This window comes from Phoca vitulina, unplaced genomic scaffold, assembly GCF_004348235.1.
Source record: "Phoca vitulina isolate PV1807 unplaced genomic scaffold, GSC_HSeal_1.0 scaffold46, whole genome shotgun sequence".
Taxonomy (NCBI): domain Eukaryota; kingdom Metazoa; phylum Chordata; class Mammalia; order Carnivora; family Phocidae; genus Phoca; species Phoca vitulina.
This window is the reverse complement of record NW_022589749.1, coordinates 8568538-8582651: the sequence shown is the minus strand read 5'-3', so window position 1 is coordinate 8582651 and position 14114 is coordinate 8568538. Positions and strand designations below refer to the sequence as shown.

General features: G+C 38.2%; 1 protein-coding gene across 7 annotated transcripts in view; it reads left to right on the top strand.

The window, feature by feature from the left end:
* The window catches only part of IFT81 (intraflagellar transport 81), a 181372-nt gene that overhangs the window by 141857 nt on the left and 25401 nt on the right, over positions 1–14114 (top strand). For all 7 annotated transcript variants that reach the window (XM_032431585.1, XM_032431583.1, XM_032431586.1 and 4 more), the window contains one exon: positions 5225–5374. In XM_032431585.1, coding sequence (XP_032287476.1) covers positions 5225–5374 — 150 coding nt within the window. The remainder of the gene's footprint in view (positions 1–5224; positions 5375–14114) is intronic.

Below are 14114 nucleotides of genomic sequence, written 5' to 3'. Positions count from 1 at the left end.
TGTTTATTTACTTTTCAAAATGGTTTATTTTTTAAAATGTGTTAAGTAAAGGTAGGTGACAATGTGTTTATATGTGTGTGTGTGTGTATCATATGTGAAGAGTAAAGAACAATGAGATCATGAACATATACTTAGCACTCAGCTTAAAAAAAGAACCTTTGAGGTTCTCTGTGTGCCTCTCCTTTATCCTATTTGATTTCCACCCCTCTAAGAGGTAACCACCATCTCAAGTTAGGTATTTGTCATTTTCTGGCTCTTATTTGCTGTTTGACCACACATTTGTGTCCCTGAACTGTATTGTTTAGTTTTCCTAAGCAATACTAATGGAAGCATACTCTGTATATTCTGTAACTTGCTTGTTTTGCTGTACATTATTTCTTGAACTTAAAATTGTTTACTTTCACTGTATATATGTAGTTGAATATACAACAATTTGTTGTGGCTTGTTTTCCAGTTTTTTGCTATTGCAGTGTTTCTGTCAACGTTCTTATGTATGTGACTATGAACAGAATTTCTCCAGAGCAGTGTTTAACTTTTTTCACAATATGACACTTAAAAAAAATTGATCATTGTTTAGCATACTGAGGTAAAAGGACAAGGCTGCGTATAGCTGAGGGTGACTGGCTTGGGAGTTCTTTATAGTATCTTGCCCAACTGCTGCAAAGTCTTAGTGGATTAATATCTTGGCATACACTTAATATTTGTGCCACATGAGTACACTGGAGCATACTGCATTTACGAAGCTCTGCTCTGGAGCAGTTCTATTCAAAGAGTTGTCTGAAGTCCTGTTTTAGCCCATAAACTGTTAGTTACTAATCCATGACCATATAAGTTGAACAGAAGCATTTAGAAACATTTATAGTGACGTGATGTTTCCTAAATATTTTTATTGTTTTATTTAAGTATCTACAAATGATTAGAAATTTTTAAAACTGCTCCATCACCATAGGTAAGTTTGAGAAGCCCTGCTATTTATTGGAGTGGAGTTGGTGGGGCATAGGCTGAACACAGTGTCAACTGAAGTAGATATGAAGTGTTTTCCAAACTGTTGTTCTAAATTATAAATCCTCCATTTCCTGTGGTATACAGGTATTCCACTTCTTCCATATCTTCACCAACACTTAGTATTGAAGGACTTCTTTTTGCTAATTGGGTGGATGTTAAAATAGTATCTTACTGTGGTTTTAGTTTGTATTACTGGTTACTAATGAAGTTGAGCATCTTTTAATATGTTTATTGGTCATCTTGGATTTCTCTTCTGCAAAGTGACTATTCAAGTATTTTATCCATTTTTCTGTTGGATTATTTGTCTTTCATTTATTGATTTATAGGTTTAATTTATATATGTTGGATACAAATCCTTTGTTGGTTTAATGTGTTACAAATATGCTCTCCCAATTTGTGATTTATATTCCTAATCTCTTAATATATATTTTGATGAACAAAAGTTCTTGATTTTAGCCAAGTTAAGTTTATTGATCATCTATTTTCAGTTTGTGCTTTTTGCGTCTTGTTTAATAAATCCTTTCCTATCTCAAAGGTATGGTGATATTTTCTTATATCCTAAAAGATGTTTATCTTTCACATTTAAGTCTGTAATCCAGTTGGAACTGATTTTTATATGTTATGAAGTAAGGGGTCCATTAATTGAAATTGTGTTCTTTTCCCTCAAGTTTGCCACAGCAGCAGTCTACATAAACAAAATCCCTTTGAGAGCTTTAATAATTTTAAAAATACATAAAGCTTTCCTGAGACCAAAAAGTTTGAGAATCACTGTTACAGATCCACCGGAAAAATTAAAAGCTCCAATAAAAAAATGGGCCAAAGACAGGCAAATCATTAAAAAAAATTCCCCCAGATGAATAATGAACATGACAAAAATGAATTTCCTTAATAAAGAAATTCAAATAAAAAGTAAAATACTATTTTAATTATCAAGTTGACAATTATTAAAGGCACTATAAATAGCCTTTGAAGGGCATTTTGACAAAATACATCAAAACCTTATTTCCTTCTGACCATTTCTGGAAGTATGTCCTATAGAAATTGTTAAGAATGTTTCTGAAGTTTTAGCTTCAATATATTCATCATGGTTTTTTGTAACAACTTGAAAATTCAGAAATAACCTAAAATCCAAATGATAGTGAGAAGAAACTTCCAATGGAGGAAAAACATTGATAATGTGTTTTCTGTCCTCTAATTTCATCCAGCGTAGTGGATCCCTTAGACTGCTTTGATGGCCACCTATTGCTTAATTGTACATAACTATCATTAATCTGGCCCTGACTACCCTTCCCTTAGGTAGTTTGTCCTGTGAATGTCAAATAATAACCAATTAGCATAGAGCATATTGAGTAATTGGTGGGTTTGTTCTTCTACCAAAAATATTTATAGCTTTTAGCTTTTAAAAATAATTCTGGAGCACAGCATGATAAAGAAGGGAAAAACTGGCCTAGATAATACAGAAGATAGCAGATGAACAGGGTTGATTTCATTTTGGGCACTTTGCCCAGGACACTTTTAATAGAACATATAGTTACTCTAGGGATTCTGAGTCTGTGGTTATGTCAGGCTTACACATTTATTCTTTAAAAGGAAAAATTGCAAGTTATTGGACTCTGGGTACATTGGTATGACTTAAATTTTTAAACCATTCCTATAATCCAGCCATTGATAATTTGCTGTGTGTGGGCTGGATTCCTTACTATTAAAACTAACTTAATCATGGAGAGAAAAATATTTTGAACTTCCTTCTTCTAAAACACAGTGGGTTCTTCATTTCTTTCAAAGTTTAAGTCAAGTTTTAAAAGATGTCTAAACTAGGAATTAGATGGTTATTTTTATGTGAAGAATTTTTAATCTCACTATTGTTGTGTACTGAAAAATCAATCAATTTGAAAATTGATTGGATTTCCAAATAAGGAAAAAAATCACCTAAATTTTAGAAATGCTGTGCTTCCTATTTAACTACCTTACAATTTAGAATTATTGCCCTTATGTTTAGCCTTAAAAATTAGGAGGAAAAATAGCAACATGGTAGTAGAACTTACATTGGAATAGTGGCTTCAAGTGAATTTTTCCTTTTTCTGTTTTCCAAAATTTCAGTAATACGTTAATTACTATTATTATTTAGAGGGGGGAGGGGTAGTGAGAGAGAGAATATTAAGCAGGCTCCACTCCTGGCACAGAGCCTGTCATGGTGCACGATCTCATGACCCCAAGATCATGAGGTAAGTCGAAATCAGGAGTTGGGATGCTTAACCTGTGGAGCCACCCAGACTCCCCTACAAGGTAATTCTTTGAGAATCTTAGCCTTTTTAATACCCAGTCCTTTTAAAGGCTAACTTGAGAAGAGTTAGAAATAATTTTATAAATAATAAAAGTAATGGGGCGCCTGGGTGGCTCAGTTGGTTAAGCATCCGACTCGATTTTGGCTCAGGTCATGATTTTGGGGTCAGGAGATCAAGCCCCATGTTGGGCTCCATGCTCAGCACAGAGTCTGCTTGAGGTTCTCTCTCTCTCTCCCTCCTTCTTTTATCCTCCCCCTGCTCACACTTCTGTCACTAAAATAAATTTTAAAAATCTTTTTTTTTTTTTTTTAAAGATTTATTTATTTATTTGAGAGAGCGAGAATGAGAGAGAGAGAGAGAGTACATGAGAGGGGGGAGGGTTAGAGGGAGAAGCAGGCTCCTCGCCGAGCAGGGAGCCCGATGCGGGACTCGATCCAGGGACTCCAAGATCATGACCTGAGCCGAAGGCAGTCGCTTAACCACTGAGCCACCCAGGCGCCCAAATTTTAAAAATCTTTAAAAAAATAAAATAAAAATTTCAAAAAAAAAGAATTACCTTGTATTAGGTAAAATGGAAACTTGTTTTGAAGTGATGTGCTTAAATATAACAGGCCAAATTCTTACTTGGAAATTTTCTTTATAATGTAGTTAATAAAAGGATAGAGTAGGAAGAAAAATTATTTTATATAGTAAAAAAAATCTGAAAATTATTAGTATAATGGTACATACGAGGAAGGATTTTTTTTTTTTTTTTAAGTATTATGTTCTGTTTCAGAAATACCAGAAATTTCTCACATTTGCTTCTGGCATTTGCTTCTTATATCAAGCAATACTTTTAATGAGCCAGGATCTTTACACCTTCTGTTTCCTCTACCTGGAATGTTCTTCTTTGCCTCTTCCTCCTTCCTCCAACACACTCTTACTTCTTCAGTCTTGGCTTAAATGTAATTATTTTGAGAAGCTTGCCATAATCCACCTCCCCTAAATCCCAAGACCCACTTTTCTTGCCTTCATCCCAACCCAGGCTAAACTCTTTTATTATTTACTCTTAGGACTGCTTCACTTCTTCATAATGTTCACCATGGTTGTAAACCTCAGTTCAATGTTTGTTTTTGCCACTATTTCCTTAAGCTTGGTAAGGGCAGGACTTTGAGTATCTTGTTTAGAGTGTTATTCTCCATGTCTGGCATAGTGCCTAGTACGTAATAGTTAGTAAGTACTGTTTATCAAATGAATTACTTTAATTCCTATTCATTTCATTTGCTTTTCCAAACTATAGTTGGTATTACTTAATAGTGGGGTCTTTCCATTAGAGTAGTTATAACTTTATATCATTAGTAGGTAAATAGCTGAATTAAGCAACTGTAAACTCCCACTAAGTTGGAATATTCTTAGCTTTTTAAGGTTTGGGATGAGTTTCATCCCAATGTCTCAGATGCTTCTTAGTGTATATGGTCAGAGTACATTTCTTAAATGATAAATAGTAGCTACAAGTGTTAACTATTCTGGTTGGCTATATTAATCTCAGTAGATGCAGTGCTACCATAATAGGACAATATGCAAGAGATATCACGATAAGATCACAGCCAGCGTGGGTTTCCTACTTTTTCTTCTTCTTCTCCTCCTCCTTCCTTTTTAACCTTTTTACTTTTATAGGGTTGAGTTTTTTAAATCCTTATTGGTAAGGCCCAAAACAAATAGCTTTTATGTAAGGATTTACAATATTTAGATGGGTCCAAAAACTAAAATCTACACAAAATATTTTAATTAAGCAGTTAGTCTTTCCAAGTTTTCTAATGAAACTAAGTAATTATTATGTACTTGTGATACCCATGTTGGACAGGAGACAATAAAATTTTTCTAGTACAATGAGGTTATATATGTTTAGCAATGACTTTTCTACTCATGAGGTTATATGCTGTATTCTTTTATAGTTCAAACGATATGTCAGTAAACTTCGAAGCAAGAGTACAGTTTTCAAAAAGAAGCATCAAATAATAGCTGAATTTAAAGCTGAATTCGGTCTCTTGCAGAGGACAGAAGAACTTCTTAAGCAACGTCATGAAAATATTCAACATCAACTGGTAATACAGTATTATCTTGCTGTGCTAGAAATATAAATGCCAGGAGGTTTATGGGTTATAGCTGTATACTGAGGTCATTGTTTTTACTGAAAACACCATAAAGTTATTAATGTTTTCTGATTAATTACAGAAATGTCATATAAACTTATTTATTTTTTACTTATTTTAAGGATTTTATTTATTTTATTTTAGAGAGAGAGAGTGCGCATGTGTGTGAGCAGGGGTGGGACAGAGGGAGAGGGAGAGCCTCTCAAGCAGACTCTGTGCTGAGCACAGATCCTGATGTGGGGCTTGATCTCATGACCCTGAGATCTTGACCTGAGCCAAAACCAAGAGTCAGATGCTTAACAAACTGAGCCACCCAGGTGCACCCTCATTTATTTTTTAATGTAGCAGTAAACACTAACTTTTTCATGTGTGCTGACTTTGGGGTAATTAATAGAAGTTGAATTCCAAGTAGGTTTTTCTTTGATTAGCTAGTTAATATGAGAAAAATTATCATACCAAGAGAATGACTATAAAATATTTATTTATCATGGCCTGCTGGGCAGAAATTTCTAAGCAACTACTTCCGGAGCTCTGGAAAGAAATATCTAGGAAAGATACCATATGGAAGTTTGCCTGCAAGCTTATACCATATGTATTTGTGCCTTAGTTGTCAGAAAAGAGTTAAGCCCAGAGTAGTCCCTCTAACAGCAAAATCTCTCATCGTGGACACCAGTTCCTCAGAATTTTCTTGATTTGGATTTTTGTTCCTTTCACCCATGGGGAAATTATTTCATCTGGATGTTGGTTTACCAGCTAGCATTAATATGGTGGATGTGAATGAAGTTTCAACCAGTCATGGTTAGCTGGCAATATGAACTTTGTGTCTCATGCTGTTGAATATTGTTTGCATCTAGGGAACTTCAGATAGAAAATTTACTGTGCATAATGGCACTACTTTCAGAATTGATAAATAGTAATTATGTTATTGTTCACTTCAAAAATATTTTCCAGTTTCCATTATGATTTCTTTGATCTATGGATTATTGCTTAAAACCAAATGTTGCTTAAAACCAAACATTTTCTAGTTACCTTTCTGTTATTGACTTCTACCTTATTTCCACTGTGACCAGAGAACATTCTGTGTAATTTTAGTCCTTTGAAATTTGTTGAGTATTGCATTATGGTCCAGCAAATGGTCTCTTTTGGTAATTGTCCCAGCATAGTTGAGAAGAATGTGTATTCTGCAGTTGTTGGGGATGGTGTTCTCTATATGTCAGTTCAGTCAACTGTGTTAACCATGATTTCAAATCTTCCATATTCCTATTGAGATTTTTGTCTGCTTATTCCATAGTTATTGAGAGAGGCGTGTTAAAATCTCTATGATTATTGCTTTGTCTGCTTCTTTTTTTAGTTCCATCAGTTTTTTCTTTACATTTTTTCTTAAGTTGGGTTCCTTGGAGCAGAGCCTGAGAGGGAATACTTTGTACAAGTGATTTATTGAGGGAGGGAGTGCCTTCAGAAGAAGGGGAGCGAGGGAAGCAGATAGGGCAGCAGAAAAGAGCCAAGCAAGGATGTAGTCCTGATTAGACAGCTTCCTTTTGATTCTGTGAGGAACTTTGGAGGTCAGATTGCAGTGTGAAGTTGATTCCATCTTGAGGCAAAGGGGCTGGCCTTTTTACTCCCATATCGGTCAGTCAGTGGCTGGTGGCAGGATGTAACCTCCTAGCCCAATGGGAGGGCATTCTCTGGAGAAGGGGGCAACTGTGAACCTTTAGCAATCAACAACTCTCATGGCAGGTTGCAGATGAGGTCTGAGTGAGGCACCAACAACATCCATTACAATCCACCCCTTGTAATGCTGGGATCTACCTGTTTCTCATGTTAAATTGACTCCATTTAGGTATAGCTTCTACAGGATTCTGGTTGGTCACAATTTCTAGGAAAATTTGTAGGAGGAGGGTTAATAGGACAAATGAAAACTCTCATTGCTGCATTTGGTCCCAAGGGCATAGTAATACTCAACATCTTCTTCCTTTACCATTCTTGATTTCCCTCATGTTTGGCTAGCACCTTCACTGGTCTAAGTGACTTTCTTGGTGGGATGACCCAGTCCCTCATCTTTAAGAGGTGTGAGACTCTAGGAACCATGACCTTAGCAGGCTGTGGTTGCTGTACTTACTCATTTATTGTTAAAACCGGCCATGGGAGTACCAAGATATGCCCTAATGGATCACCTGAGTGCCAAATATATTCCTATCTGCCCTTATTATATAGCAGCATTTGTATAGCATAATGATGTCCTGTCAATATAATAACTCTTTTCTTTGCCTGATGGTCTACAGGCATGAGGAACCCAAGTGACAAGATGGTAGCCAGAGCCTTAAGTTTAAAGGCCTTTTAATGTGCTTTCTGGTGAAAGCATGCCCACTCTGGAAACCAGAACATCTACACCTACAGAGCCTAAAGGTGTCCGGAAGGGAAACATAATTCCCTAAGTGGATAAGTGGGCATCCTAGTGAGTGGTGACACTCATACTTTCATTCCGTAGTTCCAAGACCCATGGATTCTTTGTGTGTGCAACACAGCACCAAATGGTGGGCATTGGTTTAAAACGTATACTCCATCCATCCTGAAGAATAGAACTTATCCTCACAGGCCATCAACTCTAAGCTGTACCTTAGTTGTACCTTCACAAGGCCCTTCTACCAGTCTATCAGGGTAATAGCTTCCTGGATGGTGTGATATGTGGTACGGTGACTGAATCCCATGGTCATGTGTCCACCACCATATCTCCTTTGCCATAAAGTAATCCCATCGTCTGAGTGATATTATATGGAATTCCATATCAGTAGACCAGATACTCTGAGCCTTTGGATAGTGATGCTGGCTGAAGCACTGTGGGCAAGAAAAGCAAATATTTACCCAGAATCTGGGTCAGTCCAGGTCAGGATGAAATGTTGCCCTTTTCAAGGCAGAAAGATGATTGGTTTCCTCAAGGTATGATTCCATATCTAGAGCTCAGGGTTGGTCTCTCTATTGTTGCCAGGTCAGACATTTGGCAGTGGGAATAGCTAGATGGCCATGGGCAAGAGAGAGCCCATGCTATTTGGCCCTTGCTTAGCCTCCATCTTTGCCAGCATAACCATTCTGTTCATAAGCCCATTATCCAAGCACTGGGTGGCCAATGACAGAGGGTACCTGACATCTACTGTCCAAATCATCCTTTCCACTTGGTTGTTTAGTGCTCTCTTCTGCTTTGGACATTCCTAGTGGCCATTAGCATATGATGAAAAGAGAAAAGATCTTCACACTTAGTGTGTTACTCCCGTAGGTCTATCTGCATGCCTCTTCCCCAGACCTCCATGTCCCTAGTCTTCCAGTCCTGGTGCCTAATTCTCCCAGGCTCCTGACCAACAAGCTAAGCCATCTGCCACTGACCAGAGGATATAAGATAATCTAGGGGGGGTTCAAGGTTCTCAAGTGAGTCTATGCAGGTATTCCATCCTGGACTCAGTAGTACCCTTTCTTAGAGCCCTGACTTTGTCATAGAATATAGACAGCCTTCTCTGAAGTTTTATCCTGCTAACAATTAAATTGTGTGCCTGGTTTTCAGCTTCCTTTGCCCTTCAGCCATAGGAAATGAGGGTTTCTTTGAAGCTCCTAAGAAGGTTCTCTGACTTTATCACTTTGCTTTAAATTAATGATTAATATATTTGAGCCTGTCCTTTTATCTCTTCAACTATAAATGGAGCATAGCAACAGCCACCCCAATTCCACTGTCCCTTTAGTTATTATTTCTGCATACTTCCCAAATACCAGCAACATTGTACCAGCTATTGCATCCCTGTGACAGTTCAAGAAGCAGACACCAAGATGGGATTCGATGTACAAGAGATTTGCTGGAGGAAATATAGTGAAAGATAAAGGGAAGGGAGCAAGAGGAGGCAGAGAAAACCATTAGGCCCTAATGCAGGTCTGGCACCATGAAAGGAGAGAAAAGGAAGGAGGATTGTGTAGGAAGAGCCTCAGACTGCAGCACAGTTTTAGGTAAGTTTTGGTCAGGATGAGGGGGAGTTCCTGAGCCAGTCACCCACTAGAGGAGTACCCTGTCAGGCAGGAGCAGGCCAGCACTAGTACTATTGCCATGCTCAGTCATGCTAGGAGCAGCCTGGGGGAAGCATGGTCTTGGTAGGAACATGACGGTGGATCCAGAGGGGCAGCAATTATGGCTGTCAGTCAAGTCTGTTTCAGCAGGCTCTCCCGAAGGAGATCTGAGCAGTCCATTCTCACGACCACTACAATCACCTTCCACTTATACTCTGCCTCAGTTCACCACAAGTCTTAGCAATTGCACTGCTATAGCATGCTAACAATATTCACCCTGCCACCAGTGATGGACCCTTCAGTTCCATTCATTCAGTGAGTAATCCCACTCTAGAAGCCCATTTTTATAGTTTTGTCAGGTTCTCTAGAAGCAGAACCTGAAACAAGAATTCTTCTTCACGTGATTAAGTCAGAGAGTGCTCTTAGGAGAAAGGAAGTGAAGGAACCAGAATTAAGTAGTGAGGAAAAGTGGATTCATTTGGAGTCCAGTTTCAGTCTGATCCCACGGGGAGCTCTAGAACACAAATTGCATCACAAAGTTAGTCTCATCTTTAGGTAAGAAAATTACCTTTTCGTACCCCACTGTCAGTCACTCGTGTGCTGTGGACCCTTACCCACACCCAGGAGGCGGTGTGATACAGTTCTTATTCAGCCAAGGGCACACTTTGAAGAAGGGGTAGCTGTAAGCCATTAACAGCCAATTCTCACAACAGCTAAGGGATAGGTACACTGGCCCACTAAGCAGATCAGGACAGAGCACCCACTGCAAATATCCTGAGATTATGTTATTAGTCCATACAAATCTAGTATCATTACCTTCCTGTTAAATTGGCCCTTTGATAATTAGGAAATATACTTTTTTTTAAAATCTCATAATATCTTTTGCCTTAAAATATACTTATCTGTTATTAATACAGCCACACAAACTTTCTTCTAGTTAATGTTTAAAAGACATATATCTTTTGCATCCTTTCAACCTTTCTCCATCTTTATAATTATTGTATATATTTTAAAGATTTTATTTATTTATTTGACAGAGAGAGACACAGCAAGAGAGGGAACACAAGCAGGGGGAGTGGGAGAGGGAGAAGCAGGCCTCCTGCGGAGCAGGGAGCCCGATGTGGGGCTCGATCCCAGGACCCTGAGATCATGACCCGAGCTGAAGGCAGACGCTTAACGACTGAGCCACCCAGGCACCCCTATTGTATATATTTTATAAGAAATATATAGTTAGCTTTATAGGGGCGCCTGGGTGGCTCAGTCCTTTGGGTGTCTGCCTTCATCTTGGGTCATGGTCCCAGGGTCCTGGGATCGAGCCCCGCTTCGGGCTCCTAGCTCAGTGGGGAACCTGCTTCTTCCTCTCCCCGCTGCTTGTGTTCTCTCTCTCTCTCAAATAAATAAATAATATCTTTTTTTTTAAATGAAATATATAGAGGACGCCTGGGTGGCTCAGTCGTTAAGTGTCTGCCTTCGGCTCAGGTCATGATCCCAGGGTCCTGGGGTCGAGCCCTACATCGGGCTCCCTGCTCAGCGGGAAGCCTGCTTCTCCCTCTCCCACTCCTCCTGCTTGTGTTGCCTCTCTCGCTGTGTCTCTCTCTGTCAAATAAATAAATAAAATCTTTAAAAAAAATGAAATATATAGTTAGCTTTATATTTTTATACAGTGTGGCAATCTGTCTTTTTTTTTTTCTTCCAAGATTTTATTTAAATTGTTAGTTAACATATAGTATAGTATTAGTTTCAGGGGTAGAATTTAGTGATTCATCACTTACATATAACACCCAGTGCTCATTACAAGTGCCCCCCCCTTAATGCCCATCACCCATTTACCCCATTCCCTCACCCACCTCCCCTCTAGCAACCCTCAGTTTGTTCCCTATTGTTAAGAGTCTCTTACGGTTTGCCTCCCTCTCTGTTTTTATCTTATTTTATTTTTCCTTCCCTTCCCCTATGTTCATCTGTTTTGTTTCTTATATTCCACATGTGAGTGAAATCATACGGTATTTGTCTTTCTCTGACTGATTTATTTTGCTTAGCATTATGCACTCTAGTTCTATCCAGCAATCTTCGTCTTTTCACTGAAGAATTTAATCTCTTTACATTTAATGTAATTACTGATTTTTCAGAGTTTTCTGTTTGTTCCATCAATTCTTCATTCCTTTTTCTCCTCTGCTTATGCCAGAAACTATAACATGCACCTTTGACTGATTACAGTCTTTCCTATTTTACTATATCCTGGGCAATGAAAGAAACTTATAACACTTTAGCTCCGTTTACCTCTTTCTCATATTTTGTGCTATTGTGGATATATATTTTTATGTTCTATATATAACTTGAATCCCACATGATATTATTGTAGTTAATATTATTCTAGATTTATCTATCTGTTTCATGGCTCTTTCCTTCTTGCATCATTATTCTACTGGAATCTCATTTTCAGTATTTCATTTAATGTAGGTCTGCTGGTGATAAATCCTCTCAATTTTTGTTTTTCTTAAAACATCTTTTTTTTTTGGGACGCCTGGGTGGCTCAATTGGTTAAGCAACTGCCTTCGGCTCAGGTCATGATCCTGGAGTCCCGGGATCGAGTCCCGCATCGGGCTCCCTGCTCGGCAGGGAGTCTGCTTCTCCCTCTGACCCTCCCCCCTCTCATGCTCTCTCTCTCTCATTCTCTCTCTCAAATAAATAAATAAAAATAAAAATAAAAAATCTTTTTTTTTTTTTTTTTTTGAGGACAGCTGTCCACTTTATTAGCCAGCAGCTGGCCTGCAGGGCTCCCTAGGGCCCACTCTTAAAACATCTTTATTGCACCTTCATTTTGAAGCACATTTTCACTGAATATAGAATTCTTGGGTGGCAGTTATTTTCTTTCAGCACTTACTTTAAAGATTTAATTCCATTGGCTTCTGGCTTCAATTATTACTTGTTATTTTTTAAGGTAGTATGTTATTCTCTGGTTGCTAGGATTTTTTTTTCTGTCTTTGGTTTTTCAGCAATTTTGCTATGATTTTCCTAGGTTTTTCTTTATTTATCTGGCTTGGGGTCTGTGAAGCTTCTTAAATCTGTGGCCTTAATGTATTTTGTCAGTTTCTGAAAAGTTCTCAGCCAGTATTTCTTTAAATATTATAATCTCATCCTCGTCTCTCCTTTCCTTGTGTTACAGTTAAAGGTACATGTATTTTAGGCTTTTTCACTATTTACCATGTTTATTATGGGTTTTGCTTTTTTTTTTTTAATTTAGTTATTTATTTTTAGAGATAGAGCATGAGCAGTGTGAGAGGCAGAGGGAGAGAGAGAATCTTAAACAGGCTTCATGCTGAGCCCATGGTGGGGCTCAATCCCAGAACCCTGAGATCATGACCTGAGCCGAAATCAAGAGTCGGCTACCTAATGGACTGAGATACCCAGGCACCCCATTTTGCCTTTTCCCCCCCATTTTCCATTATTTTTGCTCTCTGTGACTTAATCTGAATTTTTTCCTGCTGTGCCATCTTCTAATTCATTAATCTTTTGTGTCGAATCTGCTATGTAAACCATGTATTGAATTCTGAATATCACTTATTACCATTCTCAGTTCTAGAATTGCCATTTGATTTTATTTTATAGATTCTAGTTATCTGTAACATTCTCCAACTTTTCATTTATTGTCTTGAATATAATAATCACAGCTATTTTAAATGTCCTATCTGATGAATTCATCTGGGTGTCTTTCTATTATCTGTAATTTTTTTCTCTTGATTTTCAGACATTTGTTCCTGTTACTTTGCTTATCTAGTACTTTTTTATTGAATGTCAGCCTCTGGAAACATTTCCTTCCTTAAAAGAACATTTGCTTTTTTTTCCTCATAGATCATCTTGATCCAGTTTTGCTAAAGCTGATATTTTTCTCTTACTCCTAATATGCAGTCCTTATACCTGTGGCAGAAACTCTACTCCCAGGAAGTAGTCCTTACTTCTTGTGCCTGGCTCTTACTCTTAGGTTATGACTCCTTAGGAGTAGCCTTTCTAGGGTTTCAGCTGATAGTCTGGAGCAACACACTTTGACTAGTCTTGAATTCCTACCTCTCTCTCTGTAGCACTATGAGATACTGAAGTCTTTGCCCAGTTCTTTAGTCACCCATCTAATTATTTCCACTTGGCTACTAGGAGTCTTACCTTCCCTGTGCACAGCTGAGGATTCGGTAATGCCCAAAGAGGAAATTGCATACAGAATTTTGGGCTAATACTCTATAGTTCCCTCTACTCCTTTCTAAGGAGTGTCAGTTTTATTGGCAGCCCCAAATTCCAACTCTTCTTCCATTCCCTCTCTCCTTTTCCTTCTTTCCTTTTGGTTCTTCCATCCTGTTTTGAACCCTCTCCAATCAGGTCATTGCACCAAAATTTCTCTTATCAAGATCACCAGTACCTCACACTGCTAAACCCAGTGAGCATTTCTTAGCCCTTTTCCTACTTGGCCTATCAGCAGTGCTTGACATAGTCGATCACTCTGTCTTCCTTTACTTATCTTCTAGTAAACTACACTCTCCTTGTTTTTCTCCCATACTAGCACTCCTATTCCTACTCTGTGGCTGATTTCTTCTCATTTCTCCAAGGTCTAAAAATTGGAGTTCCTCAGGCTTAGCCCTTGGATCTCTTCTCTTCTTTCACT